We start from the raw sequence: 26,007 nt of genomic DNA, 5'->3' as shown, positions 1-26,007 counted from the left end.
CGTGAGACTAATCGTGAGAGTGTTCTACATTTCTAATCTATACTATAAGTATCTCTTTTGTCAGCCTACACAAACTGGGGACGGAGCCTCCTGTCAACCTAGAAACAACTGATTTGATTTGACTCGTGATGAGAAAATTTTTAATTCATCTTAGTTTATGAAATTTTTAATTTTAATTTTTTTTTCTTGTCACTGCAAAACAAGCTCAGAACATTTAATTTTAATTTCATCAAATGTGTCTAAAACAGAAGCAAACCTGATAAATTTCTATCTGTCATTTGTTCTATACCCGTCACTTGTTTTATATTATTTCATAAAATGTAACTTGAGTATATGTTGTGTCAGTCGACATAACCTGGGTTTGGGGCATCTTGTCACCCTAAAATACGGCCAAATAAATTTGACTAGTGATTAGAAAGGTTTCGATATATTTTGTTGCATCAATTGTACAATTTTTATCGCTTTTTTCCTTTGTTCCTGCAGATAAAGCTGTAAAAATTATGGCCTTTTATTTGAATAAGTGCTAGAGACCCAGGTCACCCAGAATAGAAAGGTGAGTTAGAATGTTACATCCTTCCTCCTTTCCAAACTAGATGACTGGTACAAAATGTTCATAAAATTTGACCATTTACATTAAACTAACTAAACAAAGGTTCTTCCATATGGCACTACACTTATAAGTTCACTACTTATTCACAACTTATTTTTCACTTACTACACATAGTTTAGGGAATTTCTCACATGTCAAGTCTCTGTATCGGCTTCACAAGCCGGCTACTACGGGTTATGTATGGGGAGTTTCGGGGTTCTTCTTGGGTTGGGCGAACGGTGCTTGGTGCTGGAAGGAGTGTGTGGAGTGCTGAGCTACACTCGAAATTTATAGGCTGGGGAAGGGTCTCTATCGGTGTTACAGGTGGGACGGGTGCTATTGATGATGGGATTATAGGTGCAGGTGAAGTTTCGGCTTCAGGGCTGTCCTCATCATGGTCTGCAAGGTCTGGTGATTGAGATTGCTGGTTCAGTGTTTTTATGTGTCGCCTGTTGTGTCGGTAAGTTCTCCCATCAGTTGTTTCAATTATGTATGATCTTGGGTTTACAGCTACTCTTTTAAAGTTTCCGGCTTGCCAAAGTTTCCAACGAATTTGAGCTCGGACCGTTTGACCAATTCGCAAAGGTTTTAGTTCCTTTGACTGTCTGTCATGATATTTGCTTTGGCGTGACTGTTGTTTTATCCGATTTTGTCGAAATCGCTTATGGTGAATGGTTTTTGGTGTGAGAAGTTGTTTAGTGCAGGGAGCGACTGACCTTAGGTTTCTGCTCATCAACAGTTGTGCTGGGGATGCTAGACCATCAAACGGGGTGTTTCTGTGCTCCAGCAACGCTAAGTTAAAGTCATGTCCTGCAATATCTGTTTTTATAAGCATATCTTTGGCTGTTTGCACTGTTCTTTCTGCTAGTCCGTTTGACTGAGGGAAGTTCGGGGATGATGTGGTTTTAGATATTTCCCAATGATCAATGAACTTCTGGAATAGCATGGATGTGAACTGGGGGTCGTTGTCCGTTATGAGGGTACGAGGTATTCCGTAGCGTGCGAAATGCGATTTGAGACGGGATATTATGTGATGTGAATTTGCATTTTCTCCCGATATATCGATTTCAAAAAAGTGACTGTAATAGTCAACAGTAATGATGTATTATTTTCCGTTCTTGTAGAATAGATCGCACCCGACCTTCTTCAATGGTAGATGAGGTATGCTGTGTGGCATTAAGGGCTCTTTTTGGTTGGAATTTTGGTTAATGGAGTGTTTGATGAATGGCATTCATGGCAGTGTTTGATGAATTCTTCAATATCTTTCGTCCTTCTAGGCCAAAAAACTATTACACGGGCTCGTTGCTTGGTTTTTTCGGTACCCAAATGTGACGAATGGATGCAGCTAAGAATGTCTTTCCGCGAATTTCTTGGAATGACCAAGCGATCTCCTTTCATTGTGATCTCGTCTACAACTGTTAGTTCATGCCTGACGTTCCAGAATGGGGTGAGCGTTGCAGGGAGGTTTCTTCTGCAGGATGGCCAACCTTTTTGGATTGCTTGGGCAAGCTCAGCTAACTGGGGGTCGGATTTTGTCTCCTGTTTCAGTCTCTCGAGTCTGGCATTGCTGATTGGTAGAAGAGATATGATAGAGTGAATATATGATTCTATTTCTATTTTCTTATCTTCTTCGGGAAGGTTTAGCCGCGATAGCGCATCAGCAACGGGAATTTCCAAGCCGGGGCGAAATGCTATTGTGAGATCGTATGGTTGAATCCTTAAAAGCATCCTCTGCAGTCTTGGTTATGACTTTGATATTGGGCTATTTAGGACTATTTGCAGGGGTTTGTGGTCACAGACGACCTTGAAATTTTGGCCGTAAGGATACTGGTGGAAATGTAAACAGTCGAAAAGGATAGTATAAAGTTCCTTCTCTATTTGCGAGTAGTTCTGCTCGGCAGAGTTTAGTGAGCGTGATGCAAACGAGATTGGCTTTTCATTTTGGCTGAGGGTGGAACCGAGGCCAAATTTTAAAGCGTCGACTTGTAGCTCAACGTTGCCTTATTTTCGAAAAAAGGGGGAAAAACTCCCTAAATTCATAGAGTGCTAATGAAAATCACACCAACAGATTCAGCGTATCAGAGAACCATACTGTAGGGATTTCAAACGCCTATCTGTAAAAAAAATGTGGAATTTGTGTTTTTTGCTAGAAGAAAGATCAATAATGTGTGTTTATTTGTTGTTGTTTTTCAGGGCTGATCTTTTCGACCCACTGGTCCTAAAATATCGCGAGAAGGCTCATTTGAAAGAAAATTAAAAGTTCCAATTTTTCAACTGAAAGTAAGGAGCAATAAATTTAAAACGAACAAAAGTTATTACGTGTATGAGAGGGGTTGGCCCCTAGTCAATAAGGTTTTTTCATTATTTTTAAAAAAGGTATTTATTCTAATAAAACGGCCTTTTGGATTTAGGGGTCATTCGCAAAGAATACGAACACAATTTAAACTTTAGTGTAAAGAGCTAGGCATTGAATAGGGAGCGGACCCTCTTATTATATAATAATTTCTGTTCGTTAAGTTTTAATGTTGCTCCTTATTTTCAGTTGAAAAAAAAATTTATTATTTAATTCTTAATTAGGACAATGTTCAAATAGTCAATTTCAAACCTTCGATATACAAATTAGTCAATATCTATTTGTGTTACTCAGTTTTGGTCTGGTTCAATTTGCTAATTGTTTAATTCAATTAGTTCAATTTCAAGTCATTAAATATTGAATTTTGCTAATAGTTAAGTTCAAATTATCTAATGTTTCATTATCTTTAATGACGATTAGTTCTAGTATTATTGGTACTGAATTTAATTTTAGATCTTCAAATGCTAATTCTAATGCTTGAGTATTCAAATTAGTCTATAACTAGTTTCCTGATTCAGTTTTAAATAAGCTAATTATCTAGATAAGTTTAATTTTAAATGCTGAAATGTTCAAATTGGCGAATAGCTAATTATCTAATTCAGATTACCTAATAATTAACCAGTATTCTTGATTATGACGAATTTTGACGAATTATGAAGAAACTGTAACCCAATGATTTTTCTGAATATTCTTTTACATTTAATTTAATTTATTATTTTTCTTTTTAGATTATTAAAAAAAAGATATCAAAATAAGCATGGCCGTGTCAAAAAGATTTAACTATTAGGATTTATTTTGTAAAGTGACTTTCACAAACGGCAATGATGAATTAGCTCTTCACTGTTGAAATATTAAGTTAAATAAAAACTGTTCAATATAGTTAAACCTTATGAAATAAAAATTGACTAAACGATTCGTCCTTGCAAAACCTTATAATTAACTTTATGAGTTTAAAAATAAAACAGGCCTAAATATGAGTTTAAACTTAATGGGTTAATTAATTTAACTAGGAGTAAGAGAGGAAACTGAAGTTAATCTCTGAGAAAAACAGCCAACACCACTTATCCAGCTTTTTATATTATTCTGGTTTCTCTGCCTATTTTCATTTAACTTAACGCCCTCTACCTTGGACATCATGGGGGTTGCAGTACCTTTTGAGAGCAGATGTTGTGTGTCTTGTAGTTTTACAGTGGAGTATGATTGGTAACTATGACCTTTTCTTTGTTAGATTTTGCCCTATTATGAGGTTCTTGCGTCTTGCTAAGATTCCCTTTCTGCCCGAATTAGGACTAATTGGTATCTCTCTGAAATTAGTGAAACTCATGAAACTCATCAGTATGTTGTGCAAGTGAACAATTTGGGTTGCATTATAAATTTTCAATGCAGAAAAGAAACGTGCTCTGGGATGAAGGAATCAAGCTCCCTTAAAAAACTGATTATTTCTGTGAGACCTCGTAGGAATATTTGAGATTTTGCTGGGGGTTTTTTTTTGTCACAAGAATAGGTGTTTAGCCGCAGTAAATAGATTGAAACCAAGGTTATGCATTCTTATTAAATAAGGATTTCAGCAGGGTTGCGTTCAATCCCCATTAATGTGTATAATTTTGAAGGACTTTTCCTAAGGAACACGGCAAAGGCTGTGGGAGAGCATGGAGCCAAATGAACTTTGAAACTCTCCTAGACTTATATCAATAATAATAATATCTGCAGGAATGCACTGCAAGGCCGACGCAAGGACCTTAGTAGTCAAGAAGCGTCGATAATTCTTAAATAATAATAATATTTTATTGTTACCCTCTGTACACAACAAAGATACAACAAAAGGGAACGACAAAATGAGAAGAAAAACAAAAAGGGCACAGACAAAATCATGCACATTTTTTGACAGATTTAACTTTCAAACACTCATATAACATCCAGTTTCAAATGAAAAATTTGTGTAAGAGTATATGGAATACCTAATTAGTTCATTCACCCCTTTGACTCCACATAAGTACCTTTAGATATAAATAAAATATCACCCAATCAGCTAACAACGGGTTCTCCTTATGAAATTACTTAAATCTAATGAATTGTTGTGGAAGTGAGTACATGAGCTGCCTGTCCCCAGCAGTTTAAGGCCCTAAATGAAAATGTTTGCAAAATGAATCATTTTTGAGTTTCGAGAGTTTATGATGCCAAGATTAAATGAAGATGAAGAAGAGATTTTGAGTAACGAGAAAATTGATTAAGTGAAAATCTTCACTTACCTTGGTTTGTAAAGATAGTAGATGGAGTGAATATGTGAAAAGTAGTATAGCCAAGGCACTGGGTATTTCTTCACAGTCGAAAAATATTTGGAAAAATGGGAAGATAAGTCTGCGAACCACGATTAAAATATTGGAAGCTACAGTGGTGACAGTGGTCAAGCATGATGCTGTCACATGGGCGCTTAGGAAGGCGGAGTAGGATTAGTTAGATGTTTGCCAGAGGAATTGTCTATGGATATTTTTGGGTATCCGTTTCACTTTCTGTATTTCAAACAGTTAACTCTAAGACAAATGTGGTTCTGTCCCATCTTCTGGGATGGCCTCAGGTACCTTGGCAATTGCAGTAAATTGTCAGCAGTATTTCTATAAGATAAGTTAGGTTGTTAAGATAGTTGTGACCATTACGACTCATGCCTTTCCGAGTGTTTTCTGATTATTTTTTTTGCATTTTTTCCCGAAAATCAATTGCGTCTTCATAAAATATAATCAGTTCCAGCTATCCAATTTTTCTATTTTATTCCGGATTTAATGCCGTGTGCCGTGTAATGCTATGTCCATTTGATTTCCATAGTCGTTTTGGGGAAATAAAACATCTAGAACGGTATGTGCTAAAGAATCCTGCTAATTTTGGTTTATAAAAAAAAAAAAAAAAAAAAAAAATTAAGTGTCTATCCAAAAATCATGCACGGGGCTAATATATATCAGCCCTTTCAGACCTGTTTCTTTTTCTGCATGTCCTTTATCTGCTTGTTTAATTTGATTTGTATCTACAACTTTTAACTTTTATAAAACACTTGTGAATATCATGCGAAAGATATAAACTAATTGACTTATTCGATTCAGTTTTTACTCTTCTCAGTTATTCCTTTTTATTGAAGACATAGGATTTTCTTAAAATAAAGATATTGTCTATATATATAGAAGCTATAGATATAGATATGAGATGACTGAAAAGCTACGCCATAAAATTCATCCAAATCTGTACTAAGTATAGTGTGTAGGGGGATTCTTCCAAATCATTTGCCCCTAGACCAGGTTTACAGTATGTTTTCAGGCTTTTAATCCAACGGGCTTCACTCCGGATTAATTTATAACAGGTTAGGTAATTTATAACAGGTTAGGTAAGAGTTGGGAGCAGAAGATAACAGTGTCCAAACCACATCAGCAGGATTTTTCAATCAGAAAGACAAAGGCAGAAAACGAATTCATTTTTTTAAAGTCGACTGAAATAAGAAAGGAAAACTAATTTTGAACTTACCTAGTAATTGTTTCGGAATCGGAAGGATCCATAAGGATGCATAATTTTTCCAGAGAGTAGAATCTACAAACAATATCTTCTTTTCTGAAAAGTCTTTCTGATTTTCTGATACAGAAGAAACTGTCGATTCAAGAAAGAAACAGAATCGGGCTTGCTACAGCGGATCAAATAAACTTTTTAGCGTAGTGAATTAATTTGTTCTGTAAAACAGATATATCAGAAAGCAGACCTTAATTTTTTACTCTAATTCTGCATACAAATTACTGCAACACGAAATTACAAGCCAAAAGGCATTTCACATAAGGCAAAATATAACATCCGTTTGCTGTGATGCTTGTTCTTTGCCGAGTGACAATTCCGATTGAAGTACTTACAAGAAAGAAGCTTGTTTTTTTAGGTTTCATAAGGATCTTCCTCATCTCATGGATATTTTTAAACATGATAGCGGTAATACAAGGAAAAATAACGGCTGTGTCATTTTCCTCACTCTTGTGACAACAAATATCAGGTAAATCTTCTTTATTTCTGTAGATGGTGAAAATTCATTTCTGTAAATGGCGGAAATTCGTCTCTACCATCTAAACAGTTTTTTAGATAGACTATTTTCTGTAGATGGCAGATGGGAGGTGGTTATGTCATTTTTTTCTCTCTTGCGACAGCAAATATCAGATAAATCATCTATTTTCAGCTATGGCACAATGCCCCTTTTTGATCAACTTCTGCTGTGGATAGAATTAATTTTTTAAGATGGTAGAGGCATGTGTGCTTGCCCTTCACGTAGCTCTTGGATTTTGCTTGTACCCTTTTGATCTGCTTTCTTGTTTCCGTATAAAAACAGGCGTACGATTGGAGTCTTGACTTCTGTGTTCAGTTGGCATTTTATGTACCTAACAAAAAGCTATTTTTTGAAACCGTATAAAAAAAAATGTGTTTATTGATTGATTCATGTGGTATTTTGTCCGTAATCTGTCTAATCGAAACCTGTTATTTTGGAAATTTGACCAGAACAAGTGGCATGGTGATATACAATATTTTAAGAAACCTGTAATAATAATAATAGTTTATTTTTGACCCACTACAAAAAATCAAAGCGGAGTATCAATAAAAGAAACAAAACAAACACTGCACAAAACAGAAAGAACAAGAAATTAAAGCAAACGAGTAAGGCCTCTGGGGGTGGGCAGATACTTATAAATAGACTGGGGTATTTTGCCAGCAAGCTCCGTGAGCTTCGACCCGATATCTGGGAAACTATAAACAGATGTTTGCGTTGTAATCCCTGTCTAGGGATAATGTGAAGGAAATAGAATCGAAAAGATATATTATCATAGGGAGTGCAAAAGCGCTGCCTAAATAGAGAGCATTGTAGGCACAATATATTATGTATTTATTTAGTTGTATTTTTTTTAGATCAGGACACTTCACATAGAAGAAGTTGTCGTAGAAACCTCAAAAGGACTTGATAAGAAATTGAAAGGCCGAGTGCACTTTTTTTATAGTCGAAAGAGAATGGAGGATAAACACCCCCGTCAAGACTATCATTTCCCCAAACACATCCAATCAAATTTTTGAGATAGGCATTTTGCTCAGCGTAATTGGAAGGGCTGGAAATTATGTTTTCGAGGATGACACCCCCCCCCCCTCTACAAACATCAGGCCAAGATTGTATGTTATGCCTTGGGGTCATATAAGGTTTAGTAGATAGGGTGGTCGTAAATTCCTCAGAGGGGCTCATTGGATTGGTAATCAGAAGTTTTAGCACCCTTTTCAAGAGTCAACGCGATCAAAAGGCAGCGTAATTGCGGTGCTTAAATCAGCTTGTGGTCAATTTTTTTTTCTTTTATTTTTTTGTTTTTTATTTTTAAGGAGTTGTCTTAGAAGGAGTTGTCTTAGAAACTTTGAAAGGACTTGTTGCCCAAATACATCCAATCAAAATTTTGAGAAACCCATTTTGTTCAGCATAGTTGAAAGGTCAAGTAATTTTGTCTTATGAAGATTAAAATCTTTCCAGAACCGTCAGGGTTGTATATTATGCCCTGGGGGCATATGAGCCTCTTACGGAAAGGGTTGTCACATAAAATTCTGAGGTACCTCATTGGATTATAGCCCCCCTCCCTTATAGTCCGGCCCTCAGAGCAGGGACTACAAGTTATCTTTGTTGACCATTTAAGGTTTTAATAGAAATGGTGGTCATATAAATTTGAAATTTGGCTGGTTCAATTACAAATCAGAAGTCCCAGTTTCTTTTCTTAGAGTCAAAAGTGATAAGAGGGCAACTAACCCACCCAATGTCTATTTTCCTCAAAACATCCGTCTTAAGTTTTGAGATAGCCATTTTGTTTAAAATAGTCCAAAGATCAAATAAAAAGGTGTCGGGGCTGAAGTAGCCCCTCGGAACCTTGAGGTTTGGGCTGTAAGTTATGCCCCGAAGGCATATAAGGTTTTAACGGAATGGGTGGCCGTGTAAACTTTCGTATGACTCATATGATTAGAAAGTGGATGTTATAGTGATCTTTTTAAGAGTCCAAAGCGAATTGAGGGTGACCAGCACCCTCCCCCCGTCCAACAATATCGTTTTCTAATTAAATTTTCAATCAAAATTTTGAGACGTCTACTTTTTTCAGCATTGTTGAAAGATCTCATAATTATGCTTTCTGGGATGCCAACCCCCTCTCATTCTCGGTGCCTGATTTAAAGCTTTTTGCTCCCAGACCGAAGCCTTTTTCCTACTTCTTTTTTGCGAGGTTTTCGGAGAAGTCCCTGACAATTCTGAGATAGCGGAAGCACTGAAAAGAACGCAGCTGATGAGTCAAAAGTATTGAAATAGAAACTCTCAGCTCCCATTCTTAAGAGGAGAGATCTGAAAGTATATAAGTTGCCGCGGAATTTTTGTATTGCTTCAAAATCACTTTTCTCTGAATAGGCTGCACGGCAGTGGAGTCCACTTGGTAATCTGACGATAAATAACAATTTTCCAGTTTTTCCAAATCATTCACTGATAATTTGTTGCCTCCAATAGCATTGTGCATTCCTATGCTCAGGTCTATAAGAACCTTTAAGTAAATCCAGGCCTGCCCAACCGCCAGAACAAGATCTACAAGTTAAGCAATCCGTGCACTCTTTACGTATAGTATATATTATTTAGAATGTTATGCATGTTTTACCTTTACTTTCCAAAAATACAAAGGATATTTAGATGATCCTCTCAGAGAAGGTTGAGAGGAGTCTGGAACTAAATCAAAACATGTTGTATATACGAGCTGTCTAAAGGGCCTAGGTTAGGAATGACTGAGTATGCTAATTTGCAACTTTCAGCAAATGTTAAGGAAGCTGATCAATTGACCAAAAAGGACGCCGAATCAGACGCCGATACTACTACCATTACAACTACCATCACTACTAGCGACAGCAATAAGTTTAAAACATTGATGGGAAATTTGAACTAAACCAAAAAACACTTTGTGCATGCACAATGTCATAAGAGCATATCTCAAAAATGGATTTCAGTTTTAAGTCGGAACTGTCAGCAAAGGCTTAAAGGGGGAGATCAATTGACCAAAGACAGTATGTACATGTTTCTGCTAATGCTACTACCTTTGCTACATTTACTACTACAACTACTGCTGCTACTTCAACTTTTACCTCTATTGTATCTTCTTGCAAAGCTAAGAGCATTAAGATGAAAATCACACAAGTACAGAAATATAAAACTAATCTTCCAGTTATACAGTTATCATTGTATTAAATTAATACTTCCAGGGATATGAATGATGTTCAAACCATAAAAAGGCAATTAATATATTCTAAATTCTTCCACTGCAGTTTCTGTAACCAAATACAGTAAGGGTATTTAGGTGGAACTATTAGATAACGTTTAGGGGGAGTTTCAATTAAACAAAACAACTATGTGCATGCAGATTTTCAAAAGGACATACAAGCAATATCATTGGCAGTGCGGCTCTATAATAGATAGACATATCATTGAAACTTCTAAATAAGTTAATTCGATTCAAAATTAATTGCTCTAATGCCCTTTTTAATAGTAAAAAGAGATTTTTAGGGCAAGTAGCCCTCCTCCCTAGCACATTTATTTTCCTGACATATCAATTTCAAATTTTGGGACAGTCATTTTGTTCATCCCAGGATGTAGGATGGAACATCTCTAAAGATGTTGGGCTTATCGATCCCCCGTGAGAAATGGCTCCTTTTAAAATAAATGTTGCTTTAAACTAAAAAAAGCACTGTGGTTAAGGTTTCCAATAAGAAGCTTCCGCAATATATCGAGAACGACTGGAGGTGTTAATTAGACACTTTTAGGGCTACTACCATTAATACTTCTGATCTTAAAATTTAAATAAATCAAAAGAATGTAGACGTATTCAGGTTGTCAAAGAGCACTAATAGAATTTCTTGGGAATGATATTAGGGATATGATACTATGGGAATGATAAGCATTCCGAGAAGGCTGGCTAATCTATCAAACAGTTCGTGGTAACGAACTGTAGTAAGGAGTGACCCGGCTCAATAGTAAACGAAACTCTAAAAAACGAAATTTCGATGCTAAAAGATACATAAAAAAAATCAAATTTTCATGCTGATTCTAAATATATAAATTTCATCAGATTTAGTCTTTGTCATCAAAAGCTACGAGCCTGAAAAAAATTGCCTTATTTTGGAAAATAGGCCGGAACACCCCTAAAAGTCATAGAATCTTAACGAAAATCACACCATCGCATTCGGCGTATCAGAGAATCCTATGGCAAAAATTTCAAGCTCCTATCTACAAAAATGTGGAATTTCGTATTTTTTTGCCAGAAGACAAATCACGGGTGCGTGTTTATTTGTTTTTATTTTTCTTTTTTTTTATTTTCCCCGGGGGTCATCGTATCGACCAAGTGGTCCTAGAATGTCGCAAGAGGGCTCATTCTAACGGAAATGAAAAGTTCTAGTTCCCTTTTTATGCGATCAAAAAATTGGAGGGCACCTAGGCCCACTCCCACGCTCATTTTTTCCAAAAGTCAACGGATCAAAATTTTGAGATAGCCATTTTGTTCCGCATTGTCGAAAACCATAATAACTATGTCTTTGGGGATGACTTACTCCCCCACAATCCATGGGGGAGGGGCTGCAAGTTACAAACTTTGACCAGTGTTTACATATAGTAATGGTTATTGGGAAGTGTACAGACGTTTTCAGGGGGATTTTTTTTTGTTTGGGGGTGGGGCTGATGGGAGGAGGCTATGGGGGAGGATCTTTCCTTGGAGGAATATGTCATGGGGGAAGAAAAATTCAATGAAAAGGGCGCAGGATTTTCTAGCATTACTACAAAAAAAACAATGAAAAAATAAACATGAAAACGTTTTTTCAATTGAAAGTAAGGAGTAGCATTGAAACTTAAAACGAACAGATATTATTACGCGTATGAGGGGTTCTAAAAATACTTTAGCATAAAGAGCGAGGTATTTAGGAGGAGATAAATACCTAGCTCTTCATGCTAAACTATTTTTAGTAATTTCAACTATTTATTCTACGGCCTTTCTGATTCAGGGGTCATTCTTAAAGTATTGAGACAAAACTTACGATTTAGTGTAAAGAGAGAGGTATTAACGAGGGTACAAACCCCCTCGTACACATAATAAAAATATAAGAATATAAAAGTTTGTTACGTAAGTTAATTCTTAAGTTACGTATATTTTTACCAATAAAAACGTTCGTTAAAAATTAAAATTTCTAGTTGCCTTTTTAAGTAACCGAAAAATTGGAGGGCAACTAGGCCTCCTTCTCCACCCCTTATTTCTCAAAATCATCTGATCGAAAATAAGAGAAAGCCATTTAGCCAAAAAAGAATTAATATACAAATTTCATTTTAATAATTTATGTGCAGAGAGCCAAAATCAAACATGCATTATTTCAAAAACGTTCAGAAATTAAATATAAAAAAACTAGGTTTTTAACCGAAAGTAAGGTGCGACATCAAAACTTAAATCGAACAGTGTCTCCGTATTTGAAATGGGTTGTCCCCTCTGCAATCCCTAGCTCTTTACGCTAAAGTTTTTAATTGTTTTAAAAAGTAGAACTGTGGCAAAGAGTCAAACTTTAGCGCAAAGAGCGAGGGATTGCGGAGGGGACAACCCATTTCATATACGGAGTAATTTCTCGTTTTAAGTTTTAATGTCGCTCCTTTCTTTCGGTTAAAAAAACTAGTTTTTTTTATTTAATAAGAATCAAAAGATGAAAGTCGGCATTAAAAAGATTTATACAGCTAAACAAATTTATAAATGTAGAATATAAGATGTGCCCTGGGTCCCAAACCCCTCAGCAAATGAGGGTATGGCCCTTTGCAGATAGGGCATGTTGAAGAAACATTTCTATTTTAATGTTAATGTCTACAATAATGGGGTTTGTGCAGTTTGACATTGCTTCGGTGGAGAAATTACTTACTATTGTACTTTTATTCGCTGGCTTCGGTGTTGGGATAAAATCTACGGTTTTTCGTATTTTCACATTAATTTAGTCTGGTAAACTTTAAGTACCTACTGTTCTTTGATGTCTGTCCTGAGTTTTCCGTTGTTGAGTTTCCCATTTTGAGTTAATAGGGTTGAATATAGCCATATTGAGCTTCTTTAATGAATAGTGGTATACTAAGTGGTATCCTAAGATTTCTTGAATGATTTGAGCTGCAAAGGCGATTTTATTTGTTTTCTTTTTTGTTGGAATGGTTAAAGAAGTGAATGATGTGATACTTTATGATTAGGCTAAATGGTGTCTATAGATGTCTATACTGAGCTCCCCCTTGTGCTTCCAGTACCAAGTTGAGAGGGCTAAATTGCATTATATTGAGTCTTTTCAATTAATTTTGGTGGATTAATTTGAGGTTTCATTAATTTTGGGTACTTTATACTATTTGAAGTGAGTTAACTCGTACTTTTGTGATTTTGAGTAGGTTAGGACTTGTGTAATGTAATCAGTTTTGAAGTTTTAGCTCTTTTAATCTATATGCTGAGTTTCCCATGCTTCAGCTTCCTGTTTTGAGTCAAGTAAATTGAATCTGAGGAAATCTGAGTCCATATTATGGATATTGTTGTATTGATTACCCATTTAATCAATATTTTTGTCGATTTTGAGGTGCCTGGTGTAAATTAGTCCTGTTGGGTTAAATAAATATAGTGTTTGTTACTTATTAGTATGATGAAAATTTGGATTTGAATATATTTAGCCTGAAACTTGGGTGCATTGAATTACGTTTTGTCAGTGTTGCCAGTACCACCGCTTCTCATTAGTATTTACAAAGAAACATTATAATTATAAAAGACGAAAAAAGGTGTGGGAAGGGTTAGGTTATGTGTGCTAAGGGGTCTTCAAAGAAGTGGTTATCATGAATATTGAAAATTAGAATAGAAAATAAATACTTAAATTCATGTATGATGACCGAAGTAAAGTATATTTAAGCTTGTTAAGAGTCTTGGGAGGAGACATTAAAGTATAGTCATTATTTTTTTTTAATACTCGGAAACAAATGTTTAGTATTTAGTGATTAAACAGTTTTGGGGGATCTTGCTTAAGTTTATAATGGGGCTTTGGATGTTAAGGTATTATTAATATTTGAAATTAGTGATAAAAATGATAAAAAGTATGAAAGTAGTTAAATTAATAAGAGACTAAGGTAATGTATATTAAGTGCCTTGGGAGGAGGCCAACTCATAAATTTTTAAGGTTAGACGTAAAGAAAAATAAGAATCATAAAGGGTAAATAAAGAGTTTGGAACTGTTGATTTGGGATTTCCTACAGTCCAAACGACTTCCCCGCAAAATCACTGGAATTGCTGTTTGTTTATATGACAATTCACCGGGCCAGAATGTGAATGGCTGAAAGTTGTTTCTATAAAAAAAAAAATGCAATTAAGTGCTGATTATGTAACTAGTAAATATCCTAATTGCGGAATATTTATGCTTGGTGATGCCAATGAACTGAAAATTGAGCAAATCAACAGAGCACTTGGTCTTAAACAACTGGTCAAAAAGCCAACCACTAAAGGGGATACTATGTTAGACCTTATTTCTTCTAATTTACATGAGTTCTACAGGGAGCCAGTACCTGGTGCACCGTTGGGTGGAAGTTACCACTTTACTCTAGAACTTAATCCTCTCCACAAAATTCGGATTGAGTATAAAACTACAACGGTGACCAGCAGACCAATAAGTGACGAAGGCCTTTTAAAATTTGATAATTGGATTAGTCAAGTGAGCTGGTTTGAGATTTATAAGGCAGAAGGTACACATTCAACAGCAAGTCTGCTACAATAAAAGCTATAGTGCGCATAGCCTGAACAGCATCGAGCCTTCTTAGCTATGTCTGGTTTATCGGCCATCTCTCAAATGAGTACAGCATGATGCTTGAAAAATTTTATTTCCGATAATACTTCAAACGGTCTATAAGAATAATGAGGCCAATTCTTCCCGGATGTTTGATATCACTGAGCAGCATCTAATTTGGTTTATTATTGAATAATCTGAATATTTACCCAAACGGCAGTGCAAAAGATCGATAAGTGTTGGCGAATTTGAGTGTAGTTTTAACGGTAAATAGAAAGCTTAAGTATTGCTCCTAAAATAAAATTAGCTCTCCAAATTTGAGCAGAATCATTCTGTTTCTAATTTACACATTAAAGTTTGTATTTTCTTAGAATCAATTATGTTCTAGTATTATTTTACCATTTTTTTTAAAAGAGTACTTTTTTAGGTGGTATTACAACGCCGGTGAGCGTCCATCAATTGAAGTTTTATATAAAGATCCATCACTTGTTCACAGAGTGAAACTGAAATTTGGCGCACATATGCTTGTTCATAAACTGTATAAGAGTTATTGGAAAGAGTGGAAAGAGCAAATAACAATCCATTTACTTTTTAATCACAGACCTTACTTAGACAAGGAAAATTTCGAAACATACGGAGTCTTCAATGAAACAACCATCATGTCTTATAATCAGACTTTTGGGTTTATGGCACGGGAAGTACTTCTCATGAAGTATGCTTCAACAAACTAAATGAAAAAAACGCTGGAAAGTGTTTTGTAGTTGTGTATGAAAAATGTTTGAAAAGTTCATGTAAAAGATTTGTTTAGCGTATAAAATTTATAAAAATTATTTATTAGTTAAATAAAATGATTAAGTTACGGAATACTCTTGTACCAACTAATTTTGAAGTGTTTCAAAATAAGTCTATGTATTTTACTACAAATTATCTTGACGGAAATTTCTAATGAGGTTAGTATCAGAGACGGGTGGATGTCCCCGGGTTTGAGTATATCAATTAGACTGCTGGGCATTTGTTCATGCATCTGTCTATGCCCTTGTGTTTCCCATTCTAAAATACACTCCCCAGTAATACGGGAAATATGTAGATGTGACGGTTATCAAAGCCAAGATATATAGCATTCCTGGGCAATTTCTTAGCTATTATACATTTTAGTGCGGGCTATTTAACGGATATCTCGCCATTCTGAAGTAATTTCAGCTGTTTTCAAGAAATACCCTTTTCTTTTTATGGAAAACTAACAAAAGCCTAGTTTCTAAACTATATTTTCTTTTAATAATGATAGATGGTAATTTGAATTACCCAAGCTATGGATGTCAGGTGATTGATTTTCTCTAGCGATAATTTGGACAGGACCAATGCCCGTCATCATCAGGCCGTAATGTAATTTGAACCTAATGATGACAGACACAGGTCCTGTCGTAGTTATCATTTGAAAAAATCAATCACCTGGCATCCATAGCTTAGGTAAGCTTATTACCATCTATCATTATTATTTATAAGATTCAGGTTGGCCTTAGAGAATATATTTTATTTTCCTTTATTCTAAAAAAAATTTTTTTTTCCAATCATTATGTCTTTTTGCAAAGCCTCCATTTTATTATTTAATGTGCTCCACTCTTATCAAATAGACAATAGCTCAGCCTTGAATGCCCCATCTCATCTACGTGATAAATTTATTTCGTTAAATGATATATCCGACACGGGCATACCATTGATTAGTTCCAACATGGAATGAAGAAGTATTCCCAAGTAAATACCAAGACAAACCAGCTTTATATGAGCCAATTTATTCCATCCTTTCATATTGTTTCTTTTAAACTGACAAATATCATTCAATAATAATTGTTTACAAATGGGACTAAATCTAGGTATCCTATCTAAAAATGTAATTTCATATACCAGGATATTTTTATTTTTATTTAATTCTTGAAAATTAATTATTTCTAGCCCCCAAGACTCCCAAAACAATTAGACGAGGGTTCCTCCACATGTGCAATCCTTTTTATCATCTCTATTTTTCAACAGTAATTGTATCTCATCAATGTAAGATTTAATTCATATTTTTTGACACTCATAATTTTTTACCAACATCCTTAGAAAGTCTCGTTGACATACAAAAAAGGGAAGATGGCTTAAATTTTCGAACATTAAGGCAAAAATTTCTCACCAAAGAAGAATCTTTTCTCCCTATTCACAAAGATGCTTTTCTGTACTTCTGCTTACACAGTTTTAAAAGGCTTAAGGAAACCTTATTACCTTCAAAACAGTCATCTTATAAAAACTTGGTCCAAGAACCAGTTTCTGATGAAGACTACGTTTTTTAAAACACAGTTTGAAAAAATTTAATTGTAAGAATTTAAAAGATTATACATCATTATATAGTGCCTCTGATGAACTAAAACTGTTACCTTAGCACCCCTCCCCGCATATGACATAGTGTCAAAAATGATGCTGTCAAGCAAAATTGAATTGATTACAGATCAAGAAATGTATATTTTTATTGAAAGAGCTATCTATGGTGGGTTAGTTTTCCACAATGATAGGTAGGTAAAGTGTGACCCTGAAAATATAGACAATCCCACTTATGGACTCTATCTAGATGCAAATGCCCTTTACGAACAATGCATGTCTACGTTCCTTATGCCCATGGAGGATTAAAAGTTCTTAGACCCCTATAAATACCCTTATATTAAGACCATTTAAGAGGATCAGAAATATGGCTACTTTGTGAAAGTCTGCGGAGCTTGGAAAACACTCTATTAGAAAGATTTCTCCCAACCAGTTTCCAGGGAAAAAATCTAACTGATGATTTATCTCCTTTTAATCAAAGACAGTACAAGAGGAAACAATTCCTTGGACATCTACTGAAAAGTTATCCACCTTCTTAAATTGTTAAAAGAATGATTTAGCACCATGTAAGCTTGATATGGATCCTTAATCATGATTTTTGAGTTGACGCGCTTTAAATAGGCCTTGTATATTCACCCCTACACTGACGTTACTACGGGGAAAAGAGCTCAAATATCTTCAAAGATTATAAGCGTTCTTTTTGAACTTTTCAATAATACTATCCTTGGGAAATCAGTTGAGCAGGAAAGGAAAATAATGAGGTGTGACATTGTTGAGGATTTAAGTCAGTTGTCACGCATGAAATAATATTGGAATTTCTGATCTTACTCAATAATATCTAAAAAAATGGGTTTGATATTTTAGAAAAAACGACATGCTTTTCTTAAATGAAATATTGCAGCTGGGACAGCAATTCTTTCAGTTTCGGAAGAAAATATGAGCTCTCTTTATTGAGATCACTTAGTATAATTTTATCCATCCCCCAACGGGGGAGAATATCGTTTCCGGAATTTTTCAACTTAATATACTCAGATATTCCTATAGAACACCCTTTTGACAATTCGTGTGAGCATAGTGTGTTGTTAAAGTTCAACACTCCCCTCAACATTCTCTGACAGGTTCATCTGAATTCTCTTCCTCTTCTTGGAAAGTTAAGTTCAAACATCCATACCTTTCTCAATAACATACAGTATGTGTAAACAATGAACGAATTGCCTAAGTGACAGCCCTTGTCCTGAGGACTGTGGGGAGGTTGACATGCACCCCGATCACTTTGACTCTAAGAAAACGGCAATAGAACATCTGAGCCCCCTTCATCTGCAATCCAATGAGCCCCTTCTAGAGTTTATGCAACCACCCTTTCCATAAAACCTTATATGCCCTCTGGAAATAGCTTACAAAGCTTGCACGGAAGGCTGTGTCTGGGGGTGTCATCCTCAAGGACATAATTTCCAAACCTCTCTTCTACGCTGAACCAAAATTGCCATCTCAAGATTTTGTTTAGATGAGCTTAGGAACAGATGGGTTTGTGGGGGGAGGAGGGCTGTGGCACCCTAATCTTTAGGTTGTTATAAAGCGCACTAGCCCTTTTAATTTCCAATCGAATGAGGCTTTTTAGAAGTTTCTACGACAAGAAATGGCCATCTCAAATTTTTTATTTTTTATTTCGAATATTCATAAGGGCGTTAGAAATTCCGATAAACAATCTATTGAGCCCCTTCAAAGTTAATACGACCACGCTATCTATAAAAACCTTATATTACCTCAGGGCATAACTTACACCACTTTCTGTGAGATCTATGGGAGGTTTGTAATCCTTAAAGACATAATTTCTGGACCTTTTAATTACGCTAAAAAAGATTTCTATCTCAAAATTTTGATTCAATGCTTTTGGGAAAACAGTGAGCGTGGAAGAGGATTAGTTGCCCTCCAGTCACTTTTGACAATTAAAAAGGACACTAACCTTTTAATTTCCAAATCGAATGAACCCTTTCCAAAGTTTTTACGACAATTCCTTCGATACAAAGTGCCCTGGTTTAAAAAAAGAAAGAAAAAAAATTAATAAATAATACATTGTTTCCACATCGCTCTTTACATAGGCAGCGCTGTTTCGCTGCTTATGAGTACTGGCTCACGAATAAAGATGTCAGAGTGTTTTAAGAAAGGCTCCTGTAAGGACAATTCCAGTTTAAGGTTTTTTAGTAAAACTAAATCACAGGCATTGCAATAGTGCTGCTTAAGTAAAGAGAAATTTGGGAACAATGTATTATTTCTTTTTTTGATTTTTTTTTTTTTAACCAGGGCACTTTGCATAAAAGGAGTTGGCGCAGAAACTTTGAAAATGGCTCATTCGTTTGGAAATTGAAAAGACTAGTGCCCTTTCTAATAGTCAAAGCGATTAGAGGGTGACCAGTGCCCCCTCCCCAACACCCATCATTTCTACAATCACATCCAATCAGATTTTTGAGATGGCCATTTTGTTCAGCGTAGTTGAAAGGTCTGTAAATTATGTCTTGGAGGATGCCAACCCCCCACAGCCCTTAGGACAAGGGTTGTAAGTTATACTCTGTGGATATATAAGATTTTCATAGAAAGGTTGGTTGTATCTACTAGGGAGGGGGCTCAATGGAATTATACTTAGAAGCTCTAGTGCCCTTTTAGGATTCAAAGTGATCGGAGCGCAGCTACTCCTCTCCTTCTTACGGTTTTAGATCAGGGATAATCGTATAGAAGGAATTGTCATAGAAACTTCAAAAGTGATTCATACGATCTGAAATTACAACATCTAGTGCCGTTTTCAATAGCCGAAAAAGATTGGAGGGTAACCAGCTCCCCCGCACCCATATACGGCCATCATTTCCCAAATACATCCAATCGAGATTTTGAAAAAAAAACATTTTATTCGGCGAAGACTCATTCGTTATGTCTTTGAAGCAGACAACCTCCCCCTCACAGCCTGCAGTCCAAGGTTTGTAGGTTATGCTCATGGCCTAATAATGCTATTATTTAAGGGTGGTTGTATTCACTTCGAAAGAGGCTCATTGGATTAAAAAATAGAAGTTCTAATGCCCTTTTCAAGAGGCAAATTAATAGGATGGTATCTAGCCCCCTACCCTTACGGTCTTTTTCCCCAAATGTATCTGATAGAAATTTCAATTTAGCTATTTGTTCAAAAAAGTCCAAAGATGAAATAACAAGGTCTTTTGGGTGGATACAATCTCCCCAGACTGGGGCAAGGGTTGTAAAATATGCCCCGCTAGCCTATAAGCTTCTTATGGAAGGGGTAGTTGTATGACCTTTAGAAAAGGCTCCATTCGACTGGAAATCTTGTGTTGACAAAATCTTCTGGAGCCTGGGGCAAAGGTTGTAAGTAATGCTTTCTGCAGACAAAGTTTTATGGAACGGATGGTGGACCGGATACATTTTGGATCGGATGGGGCTCACTTAATTCAAAGTCAAAAGAGCCTGTGCCCTTTTTACGAGTCAAAAGTTCATGGAGGGCAACCCATATCTCCCCCACAAGGCTATCATTCCCCATAACAGATACAATCAAAATTTTAGGTGTACTATTTTGTTCAGCAATGTTGAAAGGTCCAGTGATTATGTCCTTGGGCATGCCAACCTCCCCATATTCCTCTGGTCGAGGGCTGTAAATTAGGCAATTCGTTCATTGTTTGCATATAGTATATGTTATTGAGATTGATATGCATGTTTGAACTTTATTTTCCAAAGCGAAGAAGAAAACTCATGTGAGCCTTTCAATAATGAAGGGGTATATTGACTTGAAAATTTGAGGAAATGCTAAGGGAGATGGTCAAAAAGAGATTATTTGCATGCTACCTCTACTACTACAAAAACCACTACTGCTACTGCTACCTCTGCTACTACTACTACTATTACTACCACCACGCTACTTTATTTACAAACTTAAAGAAATATTTGAACTAAATCAAAAGATGCTATGTGCATGCGCATTGTCAAAAGAGCGTATCTCAAGAATTGATTTGTTTATTAAGTCAAAACTTTCAGAAAACACTAAAATGGGAAAATCAGCTGATCAAAAGGCAATATGCGCACGTTACTCTAATAATTATATCAATACTGCATTCTCTACTACTACTGATACTTCAAATATTACTTGTATTACAACTACTTATAAATTTACTTGTAAACTACGGTTAATACTGCGGGTGCTACTAGTACCACCACTATTACTATTAATACTACTACTAGTAATACAATTACTACTACTAAGACTGCTATTACAACTATAAACAAAGGTATGATTTTTAAGAATTTTTTAAGGTGGTGACCTAAATCACAAAACGTCGTCTGTATAAATTTTGTCAAACATCGGTTTGGATGTAACAGCAATGTCTTATGAACAGTTTTTTATGTGAGGTATAAACTGACAGGGCTTGTTGTAGGGGAAGTTGAGCTAACCAAAAGACAATATTTGCATCGTATTGCTACAGCTCCTACTCATACTGCTACTACTGCTACTATTATTGCTACTTCTAAAGCTACTACCGCCACTAAAAATGAGGCTATTACTATTAATTCCACTGCATCTGCTACTACTGCTAAAACTAAGGATATTAAGGCAAAAACATAGGAAAATATTGAAACTGTTTGGGACTAAATCAAAAAACACTATGTCCACAGGGTTTTTAAGAGAAAGTATCATCTGTTTTTGGGCCAAAAGATGGCATATATATACTATCAACGCTACCATTACAGTTAGTGTAACTAATGGAGCTAAGGTATTAAGAAGAAACTTTTAGGGAACACTTTAAGGGAGTTTCAATTAAACAAAAAAACTATGTGCGTGCATATTTTCAACAGAGCATAGAAGCTATATCATAGGCAGTTTAGCTCTATAAAGCTAGAAATGTCATTGAAAATTTTAAAGAGGCTAGTTGGATTCAAGTGTCCTTTTTGAGTAAAAAGCGACAGTATGACATGCAGCTCTTTGCCCAAGCCAATTTATTTTCAAAACATCCAATCAAAATTTTGACATCAGCACAGTGGAACAGTCCAGCAGCTATGTCTCAACGGATATTGGGTATGTCAACCCTCCACAACTACTTAATTGGCCCATTATGCTGTAAAACTAAATGTTGCTTTAAAACTAAAAAAAGGTACTGTTTGTGTTGCTGCCAATAAGAAACCTTAGCAATCTATCGAAAAGGACTGGGGGCATTAATTTGGAGCTTTCGAAGCTACTACTATTGCTTATCAGCTCTTAATATTTAAATAAGTCCAAAAACTATACGTGTATCCAGGTTATCAATGAACATAGATGAAATTTTCGGGGAATGATATTAAGTTTTGTTTTTTAGGTCAATTTGAGGAGGTAGGATCTTATGTTAAAAGATGTTATTTTTTTCAGGATTAAAAATAATAGATAAAGTTTTTTCAACATGTAAATAGCATGCCAAATTATGGATCTTATAGAGAAAAATATTTCCAATTTTATTTTTTTCATGAACAAGACCATGTCAATAAAAACGTAAAGAAATAAATGTAAGATTTTCTTTCGCAAAATAAGCCTTTCTAATACTAAACTCCATGCCTTCCCCACAGTGTAGAAGAAAAGTAGACATCCATATAATGGGGCAATACAAAACATATTACTGAACAAGGCAGAAAAAAGAAGTTTAAGAATAGATACAGGAAATGTGTGTTCGAGTTTTTGAATGATATCCAAACTCCGTTAGACCTTAGCCCTAATTGTGGCTACATAATATCTAAACGAAAGGTTTTCAAGCTGCATACCAAGAAGCCGGACCACTCATTTCTCTGGTCTACACAATGAGCCTTGTGACACTTGAGGGTATGTAGGCTTAGGGAAAGCTATATAAATTTGGTAAAAATAAGAAAATGGGACTTGCCCACATTCAAGGCCAAGTAATCCACATCAAACCATAAAATTATTCTCTCGAATACTGCCACAAGGCTAAATCTGATATTATATTTTGTCCTATGAAACAAAGAAGAAAAATTATAATAAAAGAAAAAAATGAAAAAGCAGAGATAAACAAGGGTAGTGTCAGCCAGTGGAACAACATTAACAGAGAATAAACAAATTTTTTGAAAAAGAACTTCACCGAGTTGTTCTCAGTGCCGAATAAACAAATTAACCTTTTGAAGTACATTGCAAGAGAGACAAATATATACTAGATAAAAATATAGCGGAATAAATGAAAGACACATTCACCTATTGGACTTTGCAAAAATTCTCTGCTAAGCAATAGACTTAGCTTCCCTACAGAATCGACTCTAATTAAAAATGTGGACAGGTTGTTTTACCTTAAACTGAGGAATACTCTTATTTGAATCATTAAAAATAAAGTATTATAAATTGGGGTTGAACAAATATCTCCAGTGTCTCTATTTATAGTAAAATTCCTATTTATATACCTTTGAATCTCAACTGTCTCTCTAAAAGACCGTGGTAGACCATTCACATTAGTTATCTGAATTGTTTCCTCAAAAAGAACTAAATAGTCCGTATTTTCCAAACATGGAGGGCCGAAGCAGAATCAAAATTTTCATTTAATTTTATTTTCACATCCTAAGTTCTTAGCCATGGTATGATTAATTGTTTTCTTTTAAACATTTTGAATTATGTGGAATAAACCAACCAAAACCAATAAAAATATGGTGTAAATTATGAATCAAGGATTTTGTTATTCAAGTTTTTTAAGTTTTGTATCCAACTGCATTCTAGGGATAAACATAAAACACTAAGATGGGGGTGCATTTGCAGGGAGCAAATTATTAAGCTATAGGTCTAGTTAGACAATGCGTAAGAAATACACTGAGTAGGCAAATGTTCTTCCCTAGTCTTTATCGTTTTGCTTAAAAAAAGTCACATCAATGGTAACCAAAGTTTTGGCTTTTTTTAAATTTAGTTTTGCAATCTTTCTTAAATCAAACGACAGGAAATGAAATAGCATTCTTTCAGACTAAAAGAATAAAATAGCAAAGTTAACGGAATATAAAAGCTAAATTAATAGAGTATCAGAGTATATTTCAGTCGTTTTTCTTATTTTACTTTGAAAACAATTTTGAAAAATTATCGTAATATCCGCAGAAAGCGCTTTCACCCAATAGTTCCGATCCTCTGTTTGGCTCTTAGACCTATTTTATAAAAACACTTGATTCACTACACATATCCAAGCCATATTGGAGTCTCTTGTGCATGAAAATGATGCTATAGTGGATTTGGGCTCACAGATTTTCGTAGCGAAATTCCATTTTGTCTGCATTTCCAATTTTGATAACTTGTTCTTAAGATTTAAAAGTTCAGATGGCTGCAGCGTCCTAAATTAAATTTTAGTTTCCGCGGCTTATTTTGAAAGCTGTGCATGAGAAAATACCTAAGGTATGTACATAGGTCTATCTAAAAGAAAAAAAATGAAATAGGGATATGAAGAAAACCTGTTTCAGATTACCTTATCAAGAAATGAAGAGAAATGGGTAGAGCAAGGAAGGTCTGCTCAACAGAATTTGAATTCTACAGAACACATTGATGATCAACAACTCAGGAGTCATTAGATTAATATTAACTTTAGTTTTTGTTGTAAAGACCTAGACCAGTAGTTTACAGGCTTGGTGTGGGTGCTACTTCATTTTTTAGGAGCTTAGTAGTGGATTACTTCTAAAAGAAACATGTTTGCCTACAACAACAGTAAGTGTTATAGGCCTATTCTTTATTATAGGTTAGGCTATGTTCTTTCCAAATCTTTTCTGATAATGTACCCTGCCCTCTCTTCCTCCCTGAAAGCCCCAGATACCATCCCTGGAATATTTGAAACAATAAAAGAAAAACAATACAATTCTTACTTTAGCCAAGGCTGATACATTTAGGACATGGCAAATATATATTGGTTGACTGCCTCTAAAGGAACTCTGCTAAATAAGGGAAAATAATACAATTGGACTCTTTGCAGAGGTTTAGTTCCAGTAATTTATTGGGAGAAAGGAATTAGGAGAAAATATTTTTGTTGATTCTCCATTCAGAGAGTCAAGGGACATGGGTTACTTAATAACTTTTTGGTAAAATTCTAGTTGATTGACTTTTGGCTATCTTGGAAAGGGGTTAGGTTAGGAAAATGAAACTTTCAGGGATGAGTCTAAATGGTAAAGTATGGGTAAATTTATAGCAAACAGTATTACTGGCTTTTGTATAAAGTGAATATACCACTTGATGCCTTTTTTTATGCTCTTTACAAATATAATAAGCGCTTCTACCAGTAATTCAGATTTAAGCACTTTTTGACCTCTTAAAAATGACCTAAATATGGTGTATAAAAAGGCTTAAAACATTGGTCTCAAACTTCACAACATTGAAATCAAACTTACCATTTTATTGTAAATCCATTTTTTAATGTTATATTATCCACAAGCACTGATTTTCCACAATTAAATTGGATAAATAAATTTTATCAATGCTATGGCGTTTTCTTCTTCCTTGTTGCCAAAATTTCAATCAAAATATATGTTTTTGGTTGTTTTTTTTTTACAAATAATAGGATATTTGAAATTGCAAATCTGTAATAGTTTAGAAACCAATTTGGACTATATATTTGCACATCAGGGGGGTGGGGTAAAGCTTAGCATATATTAAATACATAAACTAACCATTGCTGTATTTAATATAGTTACATTTATAGCCAACAGTATAACTGGCATTTGTAATAGCCAGCTTCCATATTTTTGACCAAAAACGCATGATTTTATTTAGAATTTGATGTCAAGGAAGAAGAAAATACCATAACATTGATAAAATTTATTTATTCAATTTAATCATGGAGAATCACTGCTTGTGGATAATATAACATTTAAAAAATTAATTTATAATGAAACAGTAAGCTTGAATCCAATG

At 35.1% G+C, this 26,007-nt stretch overlaps 2 protein-coding genes across 3 annotated transcripts in view; both read left to right on the top strand.

Moving 5' to 3' along the window:
* LOC136025409 (phosphoinositide 3-kinase regulatory subunit 4-like) overlaps positions 1 to 15,664 on the top strand; it is a 419,187-nt gene extending 403,523 nt beyond the window's left edge. The window contains exon 9 of the mRNA XM_065701423.1: positions 15,190 to 15,664. Coding sequence (XP_065557495.1) covers positions 15,190 to 15,493 — 304 coding nt within the window. The 3' untranslated portion in view covers positions 15,494 to 15,664. The remainder of the gene's footprint in view (positions 1 to 15,189) is intronic.
* The window catches only part of LOC136025410 (uncharacterized), a 70,338-nt gene that overhangs the window by 1,424 nt on the left and 42,907 nt on the right, over positions 1 to 26,007 (top strand). The window contains exon 2 of one of the 2 annotated variants that reach the window (XM_065701428.1): positions 6,847 to 6,957. The gene's annotated coding sequence lies outside the window, so the exon portion shown is untranslated. Of the gene's footprint in view, positions 1 to 6,846; positions 6,958 to 24,418; positions 24,505 to 26,007 lie in introns of those variants that run through there. The other variant, XM_065701426.1, reaches the window with a different exon arrangement.

The sequence above is a fragment of the Artemia franciscana genome, chromosome 3 (assembly GCF_032884065.1).
Source record: "Artemia franciscana chromosome 3, ASM3288406v1, whole genome shotgun sequence".
Taxonomy (NCBI): Eukaryota; Metazoa; Arthropoda; class Branchiopoda; order Anostraca; family Artemiidae; genus Artemia; species Artemia franciscana.
This window is presented reverse-complemented; position numbering and strand designations above follow the sequence as displayed.